At 35.1% G+C, this 20437-nt stretch overlaps 2 protein-coding genes and 1 pseudogene across 3 annotated transcripts; 2 read left to right on the forward strand and 1 right to left on the reverse strand.

The window, feature by feature from the left end:
• Positions 1–3962: 3962 nt before the first annotated feature.
• On the forward strand, positions 3963–10531 carry LOC143611754 (gibberellin 2-beta-dioxygenase 8-like). Its single transcript, XM_077085913.1, has 3 exons — positions 3963–4534; positions 8154–8475; positions 10222–10531. Exons 1-3 carry the CDS (start codon positions 4068–4070, stop codon positions 10450–10452), a joined length of 1020 nt encoding a protein of 339 aa, XP_076942028.1. The 5' UTR covers positions 3963–4067; the 3' UTR covers positions 10453–10531.
• A 4114-nt stretch (positions 10532–14645) lies between these two features.
• Positions 14646–17171, forward strand: LOC143611763 (putative pyruvate, phosphate dikinase regulatory protein, chloroplastic; annotated as a pseudogene). The gene is made up of 3 exons (XR_013149828.1): positions 14646–15047; positions 16124–16763; positions 16878–17171. The product of XR_013149828.1 is annotated as a putative pyruvate, phosphate dikinase regulatory protein, chloroplastic (transcript).
• A 94-nt stretch (positions 17172–17265) lies between these two features.
• On the reverse strand, positions 17266–19832 carry LOC143611771 (putative UDP-3-O-acylglucosamine N-acyltransferase 2, mitochondrial). The gene is made up of 10 exons (XM_077085922.1): positions 19659–19832; positions 18716–18923; positions 18486–18562; positions 18283–18332; positions 18133–18197; positions 18002–18053; positions 17853–17923; positions 17710–17776; positions 17509–17580; positions 17266–17431 (listed from the first exon to the last, which is right to left on the reverse strand). The coding sequence occupies exons 1-10, from the start codon at positions 19828–19830 to the stop codon at positions 17375–17377; spliced, it is 891 nt and encodes a 296-aa protein (XP_076942037.1). The 5' UTR covers positions 19831–19832; the 3' UTR covers positions 17266–17374.
• Between the last annotated feature and the right edge of the window lie 605 nt (positions 19833–20437).

A 20437-nucleotide genomic window follows, 5' to 3' on the forward strand; every position in this document is an offset into this window, starting at 1 on the left:
TTAACAAATGTGTGAAGTGGTTTAATTCATCTTTAAAGTATTATGTCATCTTAATTTATGTTAGAGTTAGAGTACACCTCATAGCATTAGTGCGACTAAGTTTAGGAAGCAATAGCTTAAAGTCAATAACAATGGTAAAAAGTAATAGAATAATAATATTACTTAAAAGCTAGCCATTGTTATACATAGTTTATTTATGCCTTCTAGATGCTTACGTGGAAGCGAACCCATGACTTTTAATACCAGGAACATGAGTTTACATATGCTGCCACCATTCATAATCTAAACCAACTTGTAGTTTATGATGAAATTCAGAGAAACGTGTTCTCCTTCAAAACACAAACTTTTAATCCTTCCCATCTTTTCGTGTTTCAGATCATCGAGTACAATAATTTCTGGTCATTTATTGACCTTGGTTAATTTTTGAAACCCTATATATATATAAACCACCCAATCCCTTCTAACAACACTACACGCTTTACCTTATAATTCTCTATAATATTAATTGGCGATTCATACATAGTTTGAAGATTTGAATAAGGTACGATACTTTATTCAAAATATTTTTTGCTAAGTTCTTGTATACGTATCAAAGTTATGTTAAGGGTATAGTCATTTGCTAGTTAAATCTTCTACAGTTTCGGCATTGCCTTTATTTTTATGTTTACAATATCTAAAAACAAAGTTATTTCTTATTTAGAGTCGCACTACACGTTGATACATTCGATCAATAAATAAACATGGATGAGTTAAAACTCCTAAAACGCCCAAGTCATTGTACGTGTGAAGTTCAATTAATGATTTTTCAACCAATGTACACCAGGATGTCTCTTTCCGAACATATATGCCACTGCTAATTTTTTAATCGGAGTCTTGATGTTTAGTCATGCATGCTCATATCCATAGTCATATATATGAAATTTTATAGTTAGTATTGAAAAATACAGAAATGTGAAAAAGGATATAAATACATGGTATTAATTACAAGTGGGATCGAGATATTTCATGTGCAAGTGGGATTGAGATATTGTATAGATAAATCTAAAGATGTCAAAGCCAAACTTTTTCAATTTTGGTCCTACTTATATTCAATTGAATTAATAGGCTTGTCTTAAAATGTTGAAAACGGTTGACGTACATAGTTCTTAATTTTGAAGGTATTGAATGATCAAAATCACCTTTTTGAATTAATTGATTCTTTATATATAGTTATTTGTATGAAACTATAACGAAAAAATTGGGCCCTTCGATCTAAGAACCCTAATTAACAAAATATCCTTTCTAGTTTCTAATGATATTTAAATTAACAAGCTCAATAGCCAACCCAAGAAAACAATCAAAGATCTATCCTTTTTTTTAAGGCTAAACTTTTTAATCTAAAATAAAAACTCTACCAGGAGCTAGAAATTAGATAACAAAAAAAAAAGTAAGTTTATGTAGTTAATTTCTAAGTTTATGAAACACAATCAAAATCTGAAATCAAACTATTTGGTTTCCACAAAGTGAACACAACTAAGCCATTCCACTGAGGTGACTTGTGAATATTGCCACATCGGTATGGTGAATGAAAGTGAACACAATTAAACATATATACGATTCCATGGGGTTGTTTGAAGGGCGAAAAGTTTACACTCTATAGAGATGAGGAACTCTTGGCGCGCACTTGGACTACGTGGGGATGCAAACCCGATATGGGAGGCTATGACGACTAACGTTACACAAGCGACAAAGGAGACTCCTAGGGTAACAACGGGAAAGGTGAGTGGGCACAAGGGGTCATGGTGGTTGATCGAAGATGTGCAAACCAAGGTAATGGAAAACACGAAGGAGCTATTGAGATGCAATGATGAGGATGGGAAAGTGAGATTAAAGAAACATTAAAGAAGCGATATAAAGCGGCTAAGCGGGAAGCAAAGAACATAGCCAGTGAGGGAAAAACTAGACTAGAAATTAGATAACTACAGAAAGATTAAACTCCTAAGTTAAAGTATAAAATTTTTTAAAATGGTTATCGAGGGAAAAACTAGGCTAGAAACATAAGCTTTGGTAAAGCAGTTTGGATTTGCGCTATTCTAGTTTACTGCGGAGATGATAGACATCATAAAGAGAATGGTGTTCATCGATCTTAAAAAGACTAGGATAGTGTGCCTCATCAAGTGATCTAGGATAATCTTGAGACATGAGGGATTCCTTGGAGTTAAATCGAGATATTTAGGGATATGTATAGAAGTGTTAAGAAATGCATTGAGACGCAAGTAAGGGATACATAATTCTTGTTTATGGAAGCATGCCTTTACAAAGGTTTTGTGTTAAGTCTGTTTCAATTAGCAATAGTCTTGAATGAGTTGTCAAAATTGATTTAGGAGGACAAACCACTCTGACTGCTTTTTGTACATGACATTGTTTTGGGGGTGGAGTGTGATCAAGTCCTTAATGAGAGGATAGAAGAGTGGTGAGCAGCCATAGAATGAAAAGGCTTATGCATTTACTGTAACTTCATTGGTGGCTTGGTGCCAATGATGAGGAAGGAACCCAAATAATTATCGAAGGCAAGTTGTCCCAAATAGCTCACCATGTTTAGAAAGGTTGGTGCAAGTGGAGAGTTGCCACAAATTAGTTTTGTGTGAGAAGGAGTTCCAACTTGTATCATCATCATCGTCGTCGTCGTTGTCGTCGTACTCACTAAATCCCGTTAATAGCAAATCTATGATAGGATTTGAGAAGGGTAAGATGCAGACAACTTTACCTTTACACTGTAGGAATAGTGTGGCTACTTCCCGTAAGCCCCCGACTTGATAGTATTTTTGCATCAAGTCTTGAACATAAGGTACATAGCACTCAACCATCGGGACACTGATCGATTGGTGTATGTACCTTTGTCTTTCGCCTATCAACACCACCCCATGATGTATGATTAATCTTCATTCACTTTTAATGTTATTTTCATGAAAATAGTAAAATAATGTCTAAATTAGTGCAATTTCACTTTTGTCTCCTGAAAGTTCCAACTAGACTAAAAAGGAAATTCTATAGGATTGAGTTCGCACAACTATGCTATATGAAACCGGCTGCTCAACCATCAAGAAGATGCAAATGAGAAGGATGTTGCAAATATAAGTATGTTGAGGCAGATGTAGATTTATGAACACACAAGGTTAGATCTAATAAATTAAGAATGAGGTTTTTTGGGATAAATTGGGGTGGCACGCAATTGAGATAAGTGTAGGGGAGGTTGAGATAGTTTGTAACATGTGAAGTGAGAACAAAGAGGACACCTTAAAGAGAGTATAGACCCTTATACCTTGAATTCTAATTGTTAGCGAAAAATAATTCTAAATTGAAGTAAAAAATGATGTTTTCTCTTAATGCTAACTTGTTAAAAAAGAACAACTAAATCAAGAAAAATCCTGAAATGCAGTTGTAGAAACCTTTGTGGGTAATTTTATTTTGCACCCATAGAAAATTTTGTGATCAAATTTATGGGTTGTTTTTATAGTTGCAAAAACTGTGGCAAAGTTGTGTACGCCTATCTTGCGGCCTACTTTTTTTTTTAATATCTGTTAACTACTGATTTGTGACTGTGTTCTCTATACATCATACAAAATTAATTCTTTTATATATATCAATAGATGAATTATGCACCATAAGGAGTTGATGTAAAACATTGATGGATGTCGTCCCCATCACCAGTCGACTATACATTTTATACATACACGCACATGCACACAAGTTTAACGAGTTTAACCACCCACCCTCCGAGTGGGTATCCACGGGTCACCATATTTATTCTTGTCCGTTACAGTCTCTATACGCGGTGCTACATCATCATCCTTAATAAAGTAGTTATATGGTATTAACATCATTATATTCAAAAAAATCTTTATGTTAATTATATGATGAAATCACAACCATTTAAAGGCATTTCATTTATTAATTAATAAAAAAGCATATATGTAATATGTGGTTGTCTTTTCTTGCACTAGGGTTTATGTAAACTTGATCATAAGATAAAATTATCCAACAAATTCTTGATTATTTTTCTTTTTTTCCTTTTGCAGCTAACAAAAATGGAATCATCCGACCCACCGTTTAGATCATTCTACAAGAAACTCTTCGATAATCACTTGATCAACGGACCATCATCAAAATGCAACGAAAATGAAGCTCTTAATGAAGCCAAAGAGTGTGAGTTTGAGCTCCCATTGATCGATCTAAGCCGCTTAAATCAAGATGGCTTCGAAAGCGAAGATTGCAAACGAGAGATAGCGAAAGCTGCACAAGAATGGGGTTTCTTCCAGGTTATTAACCACGGGGTTTCATCGGATGTTTTGGAGAAGATGAGGTGTGAACAAGTGAAAGCATTCAAAAAACCGTTTCAGGAGAAGGTAAATGGTCTCCGTGAGTTTGATTTTCTGACGCGTAACTACCGGTGGGGAACACCGTCAGCAACTTGCCTCAGTCAGCTTGCTTGGTTGGAAGCTTTTCATGTGCCATTGACTGAGATCTCAACCATGGGTGGTGTCACCAGTTTTAGGTAAACTCCATGAATTCATTGGTGAAATATAAATACATATGTACATAGTACATACACATATATAGGTCATTACAAAATATATTTTGTTTAAAAACCTTAGAAAACAATGAGAATACGACATGTGTACGCATGTGGTTTTACATATGGAGGTATTGTATATATATACAACTAGTTTTTAAACTTGCTTATTACATGTGACTTGTTAAATGATTGAAATTTAAGTATTTAAATCATAAGTAATTTAGGATTTCGTTGGAATTTATAGCTTAATTTTAATATTATCACACATACTTTAAATGTTATATATTTAAATTTTACATTTTCTTAAGATTGAAGTAATGTTTTAAGATGTATAAAATCAAATATTGGTGATTACCTATATATATTAAAGATATTTTATATGATAAATACGAATGTAAGTTAAATAGTGTATTATAAATTGTAAGATTATAAATATTTTATTTATTTAACGAAATATAAAGTACACACATAACTAAATATTTATTATAAACATAGGTCACTGATTATTATACAGTAATAGTTCGTAAATCATTATTTAACTATTTAATAATTCACTTTTTAATGATTTGACCTTAATACTAGTTTATATACATTTACGAGTGCATATTTCGATCAACATAAGCCCACCATATAAGATGGAACGGCTGCAATGTGTTTTTGGTAATCAAAATACTGTATACATAACTATAATGTATATTTTTATTATCTGGCCAAATATTTACAAACACGCATATACATACACGTATATATATGTTAACATAAATCTAAATTATTGAATTATTTTTTGTTAGTGATTCATATTTTTAAAACTTTAATTTCTTTCATACAAATATTAAGTTAATTATGTAGCTAATTTCCAGGTTAAAAAAAGTATATAACCGATAACCTAGATATGTTTCATATTTAGTAACGATAATTATAAGTTTTATTATTAATTAACAGTGTGTGAGAAATCCAATTTAATTATTCTTTACTTAAAAGTTTTAACCGGTTCTCTTAAAGTTTTGAAATTTAATTTAAAACAAATAACTGGACATGCTAAAATGTTTTTTTGTTTTCTTTAACTGAGGCCCTGGGATATTTCTTAACGTCAGGACGTTAAAACTGATTTAGCAAGGGTTAATGAGTAGAACACAACCCTCTTCATTGGTTAGGGTGTTAACGGACCTTAAAATATTCTACGCACATACATAATAACTTAAGAGTTATTTTTGAATTAAATTGTTGGTGATTATGGGGGGGTTAAAACCATTTTCTTTGATGAAGTGAAAGAAGGTAAAGCGGGTTACATGATGTCATGGAACATGAATATATGGCAATATATTTTAGTATTAATGCATCATTCATTTATTGATTAATATCTATTAGGCTAAGGGGTGTGGGGGGCTCTAATGGGGGCTCCAGTGAGGGCTCCAGCCAATAATATCATGATGTGTGGCAGAGAGAGAAACTGGATAAGGGGGATGTTGGAGCCCCCGTTGGAGCCCTTGGCCCTGGTGTGGAGGGGCTCCAGCGAAATTTTTTTTTTATTTTTTTATAAATATATTCAAACAACGTATTATTAAAAAAAACCTATAAATTATTAAAAAAACACACATTTTTTTTAAAATTTAAATTACAAAAAAAAACATACTAAAAATTAAACAAACAATAATACTTAATAATAACACTAATCTAATACAAGATCTTCGGGTCGCCTCGCCCACAAATGTTCAACCAACTCATGTCGAAGATCCCCGTGTATCTCACGGCTCTTGATATTTGCTATGTTATGAAGTCTTTGTTGATCACTGATTGTGGACGGTTGTGGCGGAATGTCACCTTGATAGTTTTGGCAGATAGCTTTGGGAAAAAATATTTTTTTTTTTTAATTTAATCCCTTCCCAACGGCTCTTTTTACCTTCCCAACGTCCATTTTCTCTCTCTTCTCTCGCGACCAGCCTCACGCCTGCCTGGATTTCTGCGCTCGCGCCCCGGTAGTGTGGGGTTAGCGCCCCGGGGCGCGAGCGGAGGGGCTCTAGCGCCCCGGTTAGCGGCCCACACCTCTCAGCCTTAGTATTAATGCATCATTCATTTATTGATTTTAATAAAATGTTAGATGGATAACTCAATCCTTTCTAATCACAAGTCTTTTGATGTGAAAGTTATTATTTAGTTTAACGACATAATTATGACAATATGTACTCCAACTAATTTAAGATAAAAGTTGCTTCCACTGGCTTGATAGTTGATATCATCAAACAGTTAAAATCAATAATAATAATAATAATAATAACAATAACAATAATAATTATTATTATTATTATCACTTTAATTCTGTTTTAAACCAAAATTGTAACAAAATAAAATCAAATTCATTTGTCCGAACTCCTGGAGTACACCCTTCTCTTATCCCAGTGACCAAAAATATTTGCCAAAATCAACTTTTTAATTAATTCACTACAACATATTAGTGTTACAACGACGACTTTTGTCGTCGTCACAACTTTTCTCATTGGGCGGGCATATTTTGGTGAATCCCTTCAAAAGTTTGACTTACCATATTTCAACGACATATCCTGGAGGTATAGCGACACTTCATGACGCCTAGATAGGGTTAGGTGTCATTTCTTGTAGTGATTATTAATTAATTTAAACTTTTTTTAAAATTACATATGCAAAACCTAATTAACATAATAAACGTGTTGACGTAAAAATAACTTCATTCTCATGACGTATTTTGTGAATAGCAAATAATGCAGAAGTTGATCGATCGAGACACTTGCCCAATGGGTGCAGTGTTGTACATGTTACAGCAAAGCTCATGCTAGCTGGCACCACAGACTGAAAAAAAGTTCCTGTTGGTCAAAAAAAAATGAAATAATAATAATAAAGTGTCAACCTCTCTTATTTGTACTTTATAGCAAAATAGTGTTTTACTGGCGAGTTGCGTTGGGTAAACTTGAACGGTAATAAAACATAAGTGTTGTTAGTTCCGGGCATTGAGTCGTAAGTCGACGCGAATTTGGTCGATTTCGATTACGTGCGTTATGGGGTACCGTCGGTCGGTAAACTTGGGCTTTGTAAAACCCGAGCGCTGTTGATCTTGGGCGTTGAGGTGATGTGTCTAAGCAGATTTGGTCAGTTTCCGTCATATTCGTTACGTTATCATAACTAAAACAAAAAAAAAAGTAAACAAAATTGGCATTCGGTCGGTTTACGTTACATTCAATACAGTACCGGAATTTAAACAAAACACAGTGAGCTTATGCGAATTCCGCCAGTTTCCGACGAAAACTTTCCATCATGTTTGTTACGGTACCGAAACTTAAACAAATTGGTATTCGGTCGTTTAAGTTATGTTCGTTACGGTACTAAAACTAAAATAAAAAAATAAACCGTAGACCAATAAGGTGTCACAAAGTGATCCAATAAAGGCTTTGTGACACCAAAGTTCTCTTTTATACTAATTAGTAATAGTAATTGAAAAGTTAAAAAAACTAAAAAAAGTTACCTTTTATAAATTTTTGTAGTAAAATGGAACGGTATATAAACAAAACAAAACCACGAAAACTTGAATTGGTTTCTAAAATGATGTTGGTTTTCTCTGCTTATTCAGCACGACGATTAAACAATATGCGAAGATCGTTTCCAACCTAGCAGAGAAACTAGCGGAAATTTTGGCCGAAAAGCTAGGACAAAATCCCGGGTTTTTCAAAGAGAAATGTGTACCTAGCATGTGCTACATTCGCATGAGTCGATATCCATTATGCCCGGATTCTCCTCAGGTTTTCGGGTTAATGCCTCATACCGATAGCGATTTCCTCACGGTACTACATCAAGATCATGTAGGAGGATTACAGTTGCTAAGAAATGGTAAATGGATCGCGGTTAATCCTAAACAAGGAACCCTAATAGTTATGATTGGGGATATTTTTCAGGTATGTAATTATTTTATACTCTAATATTGTGTCTTTGTGCTATTATAAATTTATAATTAGTTGAAAGCTAGAGTTAATAATTTACTAGGTTATAATCAAGAAATTCTAATTGCACGTATGAAAATTTGCTAATAAACTACAAATATCTTATCAATGGGAAAACAGTCAATCTCTCACCTACTTATTAGTAATTATATAAAGGTTTTTTGAAAGAGGTATCATTATATATACATCAGATTAGAAAGTTCAATAATTGTGTGAGATACCAAGAGAATAATATGGGCACTAAACCCTTATGTTAAGTTACCCACTAGCTAATGCTTTATAGCACGTTCAAATCTCATCTAGATGGAATTTTGCATTGGATTAACAAAAGTACAATAATGGATGAATAGCAAACATTACTACGTGACATGGATGAGATTTTTTTTCTTGAATATCAGTATTGAAACGATACATACATACAATGCGGTATTTAGTACCGGTTTTCACTAATTTGGTATTAGCTGTATTTTCGGTATTGGTACAACAGTATCTTTTCAATATTTCAGTGTCTGGTACTGATTGATAAATTAGAGTTTTACTTTGGTATTAGGTACCGGTACAAGTACTAACCAATACATTCCGTACGAACCAATCCTTATTGATCACTCTTATGTTTTTAAAACGATTCCTAATTTACTCCTAATAAACTCCCTACACCTTGCATGATTCAAACGATCACCTCAAAGATATAGTTGAGCCACCTTATCACCAGTATGTCAAGACTAATTACTCTTTAAATAACATGGGGTTTTTGAAAGTTTGTCATTGTTCTGCTAAATATTATTTGCCGGCCAGTTTTAAGAAACAGGTACCACACAATAAATTAGTATCCCCAATGAAGTCTGTCGAAGATTTCTGACAAACAAATATATTCATAGCTTAAATTTGCTTTCGTTTTTTTTTTTGCACACAAAAATTTGTTTTCTGACAAACAAAAATAAATATTATTTTTTTTCCATAGCTTAATGGATATATGTTGTCGATAATAGTCCATTTTTTTCCCTAAAGGCTTATTATTATTATTATTTTTTCATAGCATAGACCTCATCTTAGTCACTACCAATGAATTCTCACACACCCGGCAATTAAGGCTCGTTTTGTTGGCACAATTGTTGTTTGGTTCAAGTGTAAAGCCCTGCCCAAAAATTAAGAATTATTAGGGTTTATTATATTTGGTAATGGTCTTGACTAGCAAGTTTGGTTAGTCTATATAAGCCGAGTTATGGTTAGACATTAGAATAAGAAGTTGGTGCAACCAAGTTAGGGTTCATCAAGAGTCAAACCGAGTTAGGGTTTGATAGTTTGTAATCAGTTTTTTGAGTGAGATTTTCTGATTAATATAAACGAGAGTTATTCGTTTAGTTCATGTTGATTATCGATCTGGGACTTGACGTTTAATCGTACCCAAACTAATTTATCGACCCAATACCTCCTTAAACCAATGTTTTCCCTTGTGATCAACTCATCTAAGGATTACTTCTATTTCGGCTAGACTATGCAAATCATACCTGAATTATTTAAACTTTTACCATGAACACTAATTCGTGTCTCTCTCTTAAGGGATGTGTAAGCAGTAACAATCGCATCTTAAATAGTTGCTTTCTTGGCCTTTTAAAAAGATGTCCTGGTTCAAATTTTATGTTATGAGAACCAGAATCTTGATAAATATACTAGTGTTTAATTGATTTTCTATGTATGCAGGCATGGAGTAATGATGTTTATAAGAGCGTAGAGCATCGAGTGGTTACTAATAAGCACTTTGAAAGATATTCGATTGCGTATTTCTTGTGTCCATCTTATGAAACAGTGATAGAAAGCTGTGGTGGTTGTTCAGCATATAGAAGGTTTAGTTTTGGAGAGTTTAGAGAACAAGTTCAAGAAGATGTCAAAAGATTTGGTCACAAAGTAGGCCTACCTAGGTTCATTCTATGAACCAAATAGATCCATAACTTTCACAATAATATGTTATATATAATAATATGTTATATATAAAGTTGCAATTATGTAGATGTAAAGAATATGAAAATACTATATAAAGTAGAAAATTGAGGAGAAGATAACGTACTGTGTAATCAACTCTTAATTGCTTAATCCAACTTGATTTTCAGTTAGTTGAATTCTAACATTCATATCAGTTGTCTTTATTTATTGCGTTAATTGGTTGTATCTACCGAAGTTACCTTAAAATTTATGATTTATTTTTTGCTATGTGCCTTCATTTAGTCATTAGTATTTTTAGTATATGAAACATACATCTTCTTTTTGCAATTAGCCACTCAGTCCTGTTTATCGACTTCAAAATGTTTCTGGTTGTCCGCTTTGGGCGCATGCCAACCCTTGCATCTTGTAAATATTTGCAATCCTTATGCTTAGTCCCAAGAATAATGATTTGGCACCATCATAAAGTAACGTGTAACGCAACTGCTTCAGAGGAGACTAAACACAATGATAAGGCCAAAACGGTGCCATATGTGCTTAGGCTAAGATGAGTTGTAACTTGTAAGGCTCTGACTAGGTTCCTCCTAGCCGACTCAAGCCCCCCAACCAACTAACAAGTGGAGCCACAACGTACCCAAGCCAGCTCCGCTCAAATAAGATAGTGCCTAATCAGGCTAATTCAGCTGAAAAGGTGCTAGATTCTTTAGGCTAGGTGGTGCGTTGCTAATATTCTTTAGGATGAAAAGTTGCTTGAGGGTAGTTCGGGAACAGTGCCTATTTCTTAGCCTGTAAGCAGCTTTGGTGCCTGACGAGTTTGGAGCTTAATTTTTAAAAGTGTAGGATACAAATCAAAGTATCGACGATAAACCGTCGGATAATGTTTGAGCGGTTTTTGGTTGGTACGTTGATCTATTGTGTACGAATTTTATATAACTAATATCGACAATTATGTGTATATGTGTGCATGCATATATATTACTGTGATCCTGTAAAACATGATGTGGTTCATGATGGCAGCAGGTCCGCGCCATTATTTTCTTTGACATGTTGATATTAGATGCTCGCGACAAAGTGGAACGAGGCTCGGCTTGGACTTCTGGAATCGGACTTTGAGGTCATTGGTACATTAAATTTGACATGGACTAGGGAGGCAAATTGGAATCTTATGATCAACCTTGGTATGTATATGTGTGTATATATATAGGGATATAGGGAAAATATAAAATAAAAACCCATTTGAGTTGTGAAAACTCGTGAAAACCCTATGTTGTTACATTTAATACAAAATATTGAAAAAGCAAAAAAAAATTGTTTTGCTATTTTTTAACATTTTTTACTAATTTTCATATATGTTTTCAGAAAAGAGAAAAAGTTATATTTACTTTTACATTTTTATTAACTTTAATTATGGACCAGAAGTTTCAAATTTTAATTAAAAACATGTGGCTGAGAATGAGTTTCTAGAGTTTTCACAACTCAAGTGGGTTTTTATTTTAACCTTACCCGATATATATATATATATATATATATATATATATATATATATATATATATATATGTATGTATGTATGTATGTATGTATGTATGTATGAGCAAAAATCGGTACGGTACCGAACCGGTACCGGTACCGATTTGGTACCATCGGTACCAAGGTTTTTGAGTTTTCGGGACCGGTATTTCCCGAATTTTACCTTAAATACCGGTACCGTACCGGTACCGAACCGAATATTTCGGTACCGGTACCAAGATTTGGCGATTTTCGGGGTCGGTATTTTCAGTACGGTACCGAGCTTATCCCTATATGTATGTATGTATGTAGGGGATGGTAATTTGAGAACCTGTTGAGTTTTAAGAATTTAAGAACTTCATTCTTAGCCACACGTTTAATTAAATATGTTAGATTATGTGGTTGAGATTAAATCTGATTAAAAAATTAAGTAGGAGAAAGAATAAAGATGTACAGTGACTAAACTAATTTAAGCGTCCGCTATACCTATGTAAAAAGTCGATTCGGTGCGTAAAACAAGCTCTAATTTTTCTATGTACATGTAACACACATATATAATTTTGTTACATTGAGTTTCTTCGAGTTCTTAAAACTCAAAGTGGTTTTCAAATGAAATCAGCTCTATGTATCTATATGTTTGTATATGTATATGTAGGGGAGATTTCAAATGAGAACCCCTTTGAGTTTTAAGAACTCGAAAGAACTTAATGTAACGATTTTTTTTTTGAATTTTTTTTACACATGCGTAATACATGTAGGTTACATACACGTAAAAGAATTACAGAATTTTTTACGGACCGAGTCGACTTTTTACACATGTGTAACGGACGTAAAAGTTAGTGTAACCACTTACATATTTATTCTCTCTCCTACTTTGATTTTTTTGCCAGATTTAATCTCAACCACATATTCCAATCAATTTAATTAAATGTGTGGCTAAGAATTGAGTTCTTAAAACTCAACATGGTTCTCAAAATATCCATCTCCTGTATATGTATAAGTATGCGTTTGTATTTATATATGCATGTATATACTTATGTAAGCATGTGTGTATGTATGCAAATAAAGCATACAATTATTTATAAGTCAATAAGACATTAAAATCAAATTTGAAAAGAAAAATACCTTAGACCCCATCATTTTACAAGGAGACACACTAAGTGCGCATTGAGCTTAACTAAGGACGCAATCGGATAACTAAGACTCTGTTGTGGTGAATGTGAAACGTGGGAAGAAAAAAAACATGTCACATAGGCAATGGAGTGTTCACCTTACACATTTAATAACTGTGTCATGATCATGTGAAATGTGACCTGCGAGTATTTGTTTAAGAAAAAAAAAGTATAAAATGTGTGGATGAAATTGCTTTATCGAAGCTACAGACAACTCCACATTAAGAATTGTTGAATAGTAAAAGTATCAGACGATAAAACAAAACAGCGAGTGAACACCATGATAATTATAACAACTCCACGACCAGATTAAACAATTTGAGGGTACACTCATTGCTTAATCGAATTAGACCAAGAGACGGGGAACCAATTTGATTGTTGATCGTGAAGATCAAACAGGAACGTACCCTAATATGACTTAATTCCGTTTTATTATATGGACAGTTTTTAAAACTACATCAAAAACCATTATGTGTTTTCCAGACCCAGTTAACAATCCCAGGTTCATTATTAACCTGTTGGATCAAGTACCAAGCCCACTTCACTTAGTCCACTTAGAGCATGAAAAAAATCGAAACCCAAGTATTCATAAGTCCATACCTTTTAAGTGAATTAAAAGAAAATAAGGCCCAACAATTAAGAGATACAGCCCATGAATAGATATAGCCCAACCGACAAAACACGAAATAAAATATTATTATTAAGCGAGCCTAAACTCCCGCACTCCTAACTCATTAATAACTAATAATATTTATCCGATCATCAAGTTAATCAAATGAAACCAAAATCAAGTTGATAACATTAAAATTACAAAAGAAGCGCAACTACATTCCGTGCCCCAGTCCGCCTAGAGGTGCACAAATCGGGTTTTTTAATACCCGGTTTTAGGTATGAAACCAGGTTTAGGTATAACCGGGCATTGGAATGTCGGTATTGGCCATACCTGGGTTCGATTCGGGTTCGGGTCCGGGTATTTTCTCTAAAAATCATACCCTATGCATTGAGTTTGGGCCAGGTATATAACCGGATATTTGAATACCCTAATTCCCGGTTGTTGAAACAAAACCATATTTTCGGGTTTTTTGCGAGGATTTTTCAAGTATAGATTGAGTTTATTAAGCGCTTGCACTTTTTTTTGGATATTTTATCAGGTATTTGTCAGCTATTTTTCAGGTATAGATCGAGTATTTGAAAAACCCGGTTCTGTTTTTCGGGTAAACCAGATACAAATCTGGTCCGGGTTTAAGTACTGAAATGCATATTTTATCAGTATCTTACGGGTAGCATTGGATACGAGTTCGGTAGTAAAAGCCTTGATATAAAAAACCCTATTCCAATTTAGTTTTTTTTTTTCGGGTCCAGTTATAAGCTCGGGTTTTTTATGCACCTCTACCTCTACGTCCGCCTAAGCAAGTGACCCACAACTCCCCAACCTTCCTGTTACAAACCGAACATAACTATTCAACAAAACACAAGAAGACGACACACCACCAAACCGAAACTAAACAATGATATCTTCATCCACCATTAGCTTATCCATATCCATACCCACACCCGACCCAAACCCGAACCAAACCACACCTCAACCCGACCGCCGCAAGCTCAATAAAGGCAGCTCACAACTAATCCGATGGTCACGTGCTCGTGCAATCAGATCCGGCGTGAAACTGGACCCAACGAACACCGTTAGAAGCTGGTGATCGACCGGTGCAACCGTTAGCTGACGGTGAGTCGTCGTCGGAAGAGGAAGACGGTTGCGTGGTGGAGATGGAGGATGCGATGGCCGGTGCGAAGCATATATATATGGTGTCGGATGGACGGCGGAGCATTCGGTGAATGCGGCGTTAGGGCAGTTTGAACATTGTTTGGTGGACCGTGGTTGTCCGGTTAACACTCACTTGTTTTCGGGGGTAAATTCATATATTCACTTCAATTGGTGCTAAACACGAACCTGTTTAAAATTATGCCACGATATACATCACTTCAATTGTTGTAAAAATCGGCGGAGGATATGGCGATTACTCTCCTACTCGGCGCCCTTCTTACTCGATTTTCTCCTACTCCGCATATATTTTAATTATCTATATTCAAACAGTTGATTATGTGATTGTCAACACGAGATTACCAGTGATACTAGACACGAACACGAACCTGTTTAAAAACTGGTTACACAAAACGACTTTTTAGTGACACAATACATATCAATATATCACCAATGTTGTAAAACTCGGCCGACTACTCGGCGACTACTCGCTATGTGATTTTCTCCAACTCAGTCTACATTATTGGACTCGGATTTAGGCGGTTGGCTCTTAGCTTCTCGGCGTTCATTCGGGGCTCTATGGCTAAACTATTTTTAAGTATAATATGAATTTTTTGAAATAATTTTGTGTTTGAAAATGCATCATTTTGATTTATACTGGTATTTACGTATTTTATTATAAATGTTATTAGAGTTATGATGTTTGACATATATATAATTTTTTATGATTTACCATGTTCGAGTACTTCTTGCCTAGGCCAAGTACTCGCGACTCCCATGTCGGACGACCTGCATCACGTGGCGACTTCTACAACCATGCGTACCGCATATGCAGTGAAACAAAAGCCAGCAGAAGTTTATAAAATTCTTAAGTTTTACACATATTTTATTTAAATGAAAAGGGTCAAGGCCAACAAGGCGCAAGGAAATATGCCATAATATTTTATTTAAGTAAAAATACAAAATATAAACAGGTTAAAACAGGTCATTAACAGGTTAAGATATGTTTAACCTGTCCGGACACGAATTAATCGTGATTTAAACGTGTCGACATGTTTAAGACATTAAACCTGCTAAGCTCAAGCCAAAACTTGTTTGACCATGTCTTGTCTTGTCGAGTTAACTTCAGTCATGGTTTACTGTTTGATTCTGATACTCTTAATGGCCTAGTTTCTCACGTAAACATTATTAAAACTGTTAAGCTTAATTTCTTTTTCATATCAGATTGATGATGTTGAAAGGTTAATGGAGATAATAAAGCAAGCAGCTCGTGAAGGAGCAATGCTGATATACACACTAGCAGATGAAAACATGGCAGCATCAGCCCGACACGCCTGCAAAAGGTGGGGTGTTCCATCGACCGATTTACTTAGCCCGATCACCGAGGCAATTGCACTACATTTAGGGGTTTCACCATCTGGACTGCCCCGAGGTGCTCCGGGCAGGAAGTTCCCACTGACCGACGATTACTTCAAACGAATTGATGCAATCGAGTTCACCATCAAGCAGGATGATGGAGCTTTACCCGAGAACTTAAACAGGGCGGATATTGTTCTTGCAGGTGTTTCACGAACCGGAAAGACTCCATTGTCGATCTATTTAGCGCAAAAAGGGTTTAAGGTGGCAAATGTGCCTATTGTTATGGGAGTTGCATTGCCGAAAACTTTATTCAAGATTGATCAAGAGAAGATATTTGCTTTGACTATAAATCCGGTTGTTCTGCAAACTATAAGAAGAGCACGAGCAAAAACCTTAGGATTAACCGAACTGGTGAGAACTAATTATGCAGAGATGGATTATGTGAGGGAGGAGCTTGATTTTGCTTCCAAGATTTTTGCACAGAATCCGACTTGGCCAGTAATCGGTTAGTTCTCTGTATCTATCAACTATGTTTATATATTTATATAATCATTGAAATAAAATTCAAATATTTTGAAGTTGGGTTTAACTTTTAATGTATTATTCCTGTTGATTACAGAAGTGACTGGGAAAGCAATAGAAGAAACTGCGGTTACTGTATTGAGACTCTTCCAAGACCGAAAAACCAGGTGCTCGATGCCACGTATCTCAAAACGCTACTAGAAATGTTAAGGTATGGCTTATTAGTTAAAAACAGTCTTCTAGTTAACGGGGATGAATGGTCTATTTTGTTATATGTATATAAAAGTGTTTATAGGTATTTTATGAATTATGTACATTTCTTGTTTATACGCTGGTTACTGAGTTCTGTTTGGATCAACATGATGAGCGAGAATGTTCAGAACGAAAGAACGTCTAATATATGAATGGAAACTTGCTTATTTTAGATGTAAACAGCCACTTGTGTTACAATATAAAACCAACATTGTCAATTTGTTGATTTAGCCAAGTGAACTTAAAATCATAAAATGTCAAATGCAAGCCCTCTTTGTTTTCCACTTGTTGGCTGAAAAAACTTAGGTTTCAAAATGACTCCGGTTCAGTTGATCCAGTCTACTACTTTGATGTTTGGCAACGACTAGCAACTTGTCTTCGCCATTCACGAATTGGGGCCTGTTTGGAATTTTAGGGGATAAATTAGCTTAAACATATGGCAACTATAAAATTAAACATATGGTGAATATCCTTACAGCAGGGAAGCCACCATAGTCACCAGGTTTAGTAATATCCTTGGTCACACAGCTAGCCGCTGCTAGACGCACCTGCATCTCAAGGCATTATCTTTTAGCAACTTTTATTGTTATTGAACACATGATATGCAGCCAGAACATGAATCTTCACATGTAAACATGATGGTCAATTTGTTCTTTTTACTATTATTCAATACGTACCTTCGACACAATAGTAACATGATCACGAACTCCCACCCTTCCGCCTAAAGTTACATAATCACCCATCCTAAATACGAAACCAATGTCACAACACATAGGTTATTCTGAACTTTATAAATAAAATAAAAAAAAAGATAGCGTACGTTACAGAACCCGCGATGCCAACTTGCCCACATAACATGCAACACCTGCCAATCACTACATTGTGGCCTATCTGGAAATTAAAGTTGAAGAACTCGTATTTGGTGATGGTTGACCAAAAATTTAATAAAACTCGATAGTCGATACATACCTGAACTAAATTATCTATCTTTGAATGATCACCTATGATAGTGTCCCTCCAACTGCACAAAGAATGGTAAATATCATTTCTCTAATTATGATCTTCAACAGCTTCATAGAAAGAAAAGAATATAAGCTCACCTGCCCTTGTCAATGCATGAATTTGCACCAATCTCAACATTATTCCCTATACGAGCTTTAAGGGCCTAAAGGATTTATAAAAAGCTAAAAAGCAGCACAAATATGAAAACTGAAAGAAGGTTTCATAGGAAACAAATGCAGATTACTAACTTGTGGTTTCTTCACCATGGTCCCATCCTTATCCAGATAAAAGCCAAAACCTGAAAACAATGATTTCATTTCAGATTTTAAAAGTAACTTTGATTTCAAAATCAATAATAAACCATTATTTTGCTGTTAACACTTCAACTTCTACAGTTCAATTTCTGCATAGATATCTAAAAGTTCATGACTTCATTCAAATTCATTTTTACCATCTTGCCCAATGCAGACTCCATGATGGATGACACATGAATCACCAATTGTGCAATTTGCAAGTGCAACATTATACCTGATGAAATGTAGGAGTTAATATGGCATTCTAGATGAAATCATAGAAAAAGCAAAAATGAAGCCAAAGTGTTACAAAGATAACATTTTTGTTTCAATTCTTCATTCAAACTAATGAAAAAATAACCGGTTTAAGAGGGGCAAATGATCATACCCTATCTTTGTTGAATGGCCTATCGTCACGTTGGGGCCAACAACAGCTCCTGATCCTACATGAACATTTCCACCTACAAATGACCCTGAATGTATAACTGCACCAAAATCTATTAACGCGGTGGGATCAATGCTTGCTAACTTATGAAACATCCCTCCTCCTTTGTGCCATTTCAAGAATTCATTATGTCCGCTTTCATCAACCTCTTCTAATCTTGGATTATAAGCATATCAAATAATGCAAGCATGAGTTAGTCCACTATCAAAGTTGAGATTCAAGAAGTTTTCTTATATAAGATTGAAAATGGAGGAAAACATCACAACAGACATCACAACTTTCTAGTGTAATCTGCAAGTTCTCCAAAACTTCATATCTTAAGAAAATAGTATGTCTAAGACCGGTGTACAGGTTTAACTGAAGAGTGAAAAATTGATTGGCACGCCACTGCCACGTAAGCATGAGGCTTTCACTCACGTTTTTTCACTTCGAGTTTAATGGACTAATGGCTCAACTAATAAATTAAATAAAAGAAAAAAAAATTAAAACCAAGTGTGTATGTGGACCCTATGCTTAAGCGCCCTCGTGCCCGTTAATAGGGTACGCCCAAAGGGGCTCGTTGTCCTTGGCACCTACGCCATTTTGGTTTCGCGAGATTAAAACAGGGAGGTGGCTTGAGGCGCTACCTCACTACGTAGTCTCAAAGAGGCATTTTATCGAACAACTAATACGCATATATGCTAGAGCCACCAGAACGTCTAAAGCTATGATTTTGACAAACTGCAAGCGATTAACAAGGCAACATAACAAATTCACACCTAAAGTAAGTGATAAAAACTATATTATATTGTTCATAGAGGCATTACATCAAACACCTGGAGTGCAATGATACACTGGTCAAGATAAACTGTACAATACTAACCCAGATCATATGGGTTTAGCTCACCGGATGCTGTGTGGGCGGTAATGTCGTCGGAGAAAGTAGAGAACTCACGGCGGCTAGTAAAACTTGAGATTATTTTCTCCGGTGATAAAAAATGCGAATTTAAAATAATCGATTTCCCAGAAATGGGGTTGAAGATGACATTAGTCAATTGCTTGATGTTGTTAATTGCCATCAAGAAGATGAAATTGATTGCAAATGAAAGCTTGTAAATATTATCTAACAAATTATAATGGACTGATGAATGTAGTGAAGTTTATTGGTTTTAAATAATTTTAGCTATCACATATTGGTCACGGGTGGTTTTAACTAACGAAATGGTAATAATCCACGATTAACGGAAGCGTAATTTCGTATCCGACGTCGAAAAACGTTTTTTTTTCTTATCAAGAAAAACCCATTTTCGTCGGACAACTTAACCTAAACACCACCACCACTTGAACACCACCGCTGACCATAACCACCTGAACACCACCATTGCCACCGACCGACAACCACCACAAAACACCACCGCCGTCACTTGAACACCACCACTGCCCGAGCATTGCCACCACTATCTGAACACAACCACCGACAGTTTCCACCTGAAAAGGAGTTTTCCCGCCGAAAATGTTATTTCGGTGACCACCATCTAAGGTTCCAACAACCTCAAAAATTGGGGTTTTTACTAAAAAAAATGGTTCATAAAGGTCCAATCTAAGGTTTCAAAGAAGTTTGAGACGAAAAAGTTGAGTTTTCCGGAGAAAAAAAAGTTTTCCGACCGAAAACGTTTACACTTCCTT

This window comes from Bidens hawaiensis, unplaced genomic scaffold (genome assembly GCF_021521415.1).
Source record: "Bidens hawaiensis isolate Kalapana, Puna unplaced genomic scaffold, B.hawaiensis_p1.1 tig00002236_1, whole genome shotgun sequence".
Lineage (NCBI taxonomy): Eukaryota > Viridiplantae > Streptophyta > Magnoliopsida > Asterales > Asteraceae > Bidens > Bidens hawaiensis.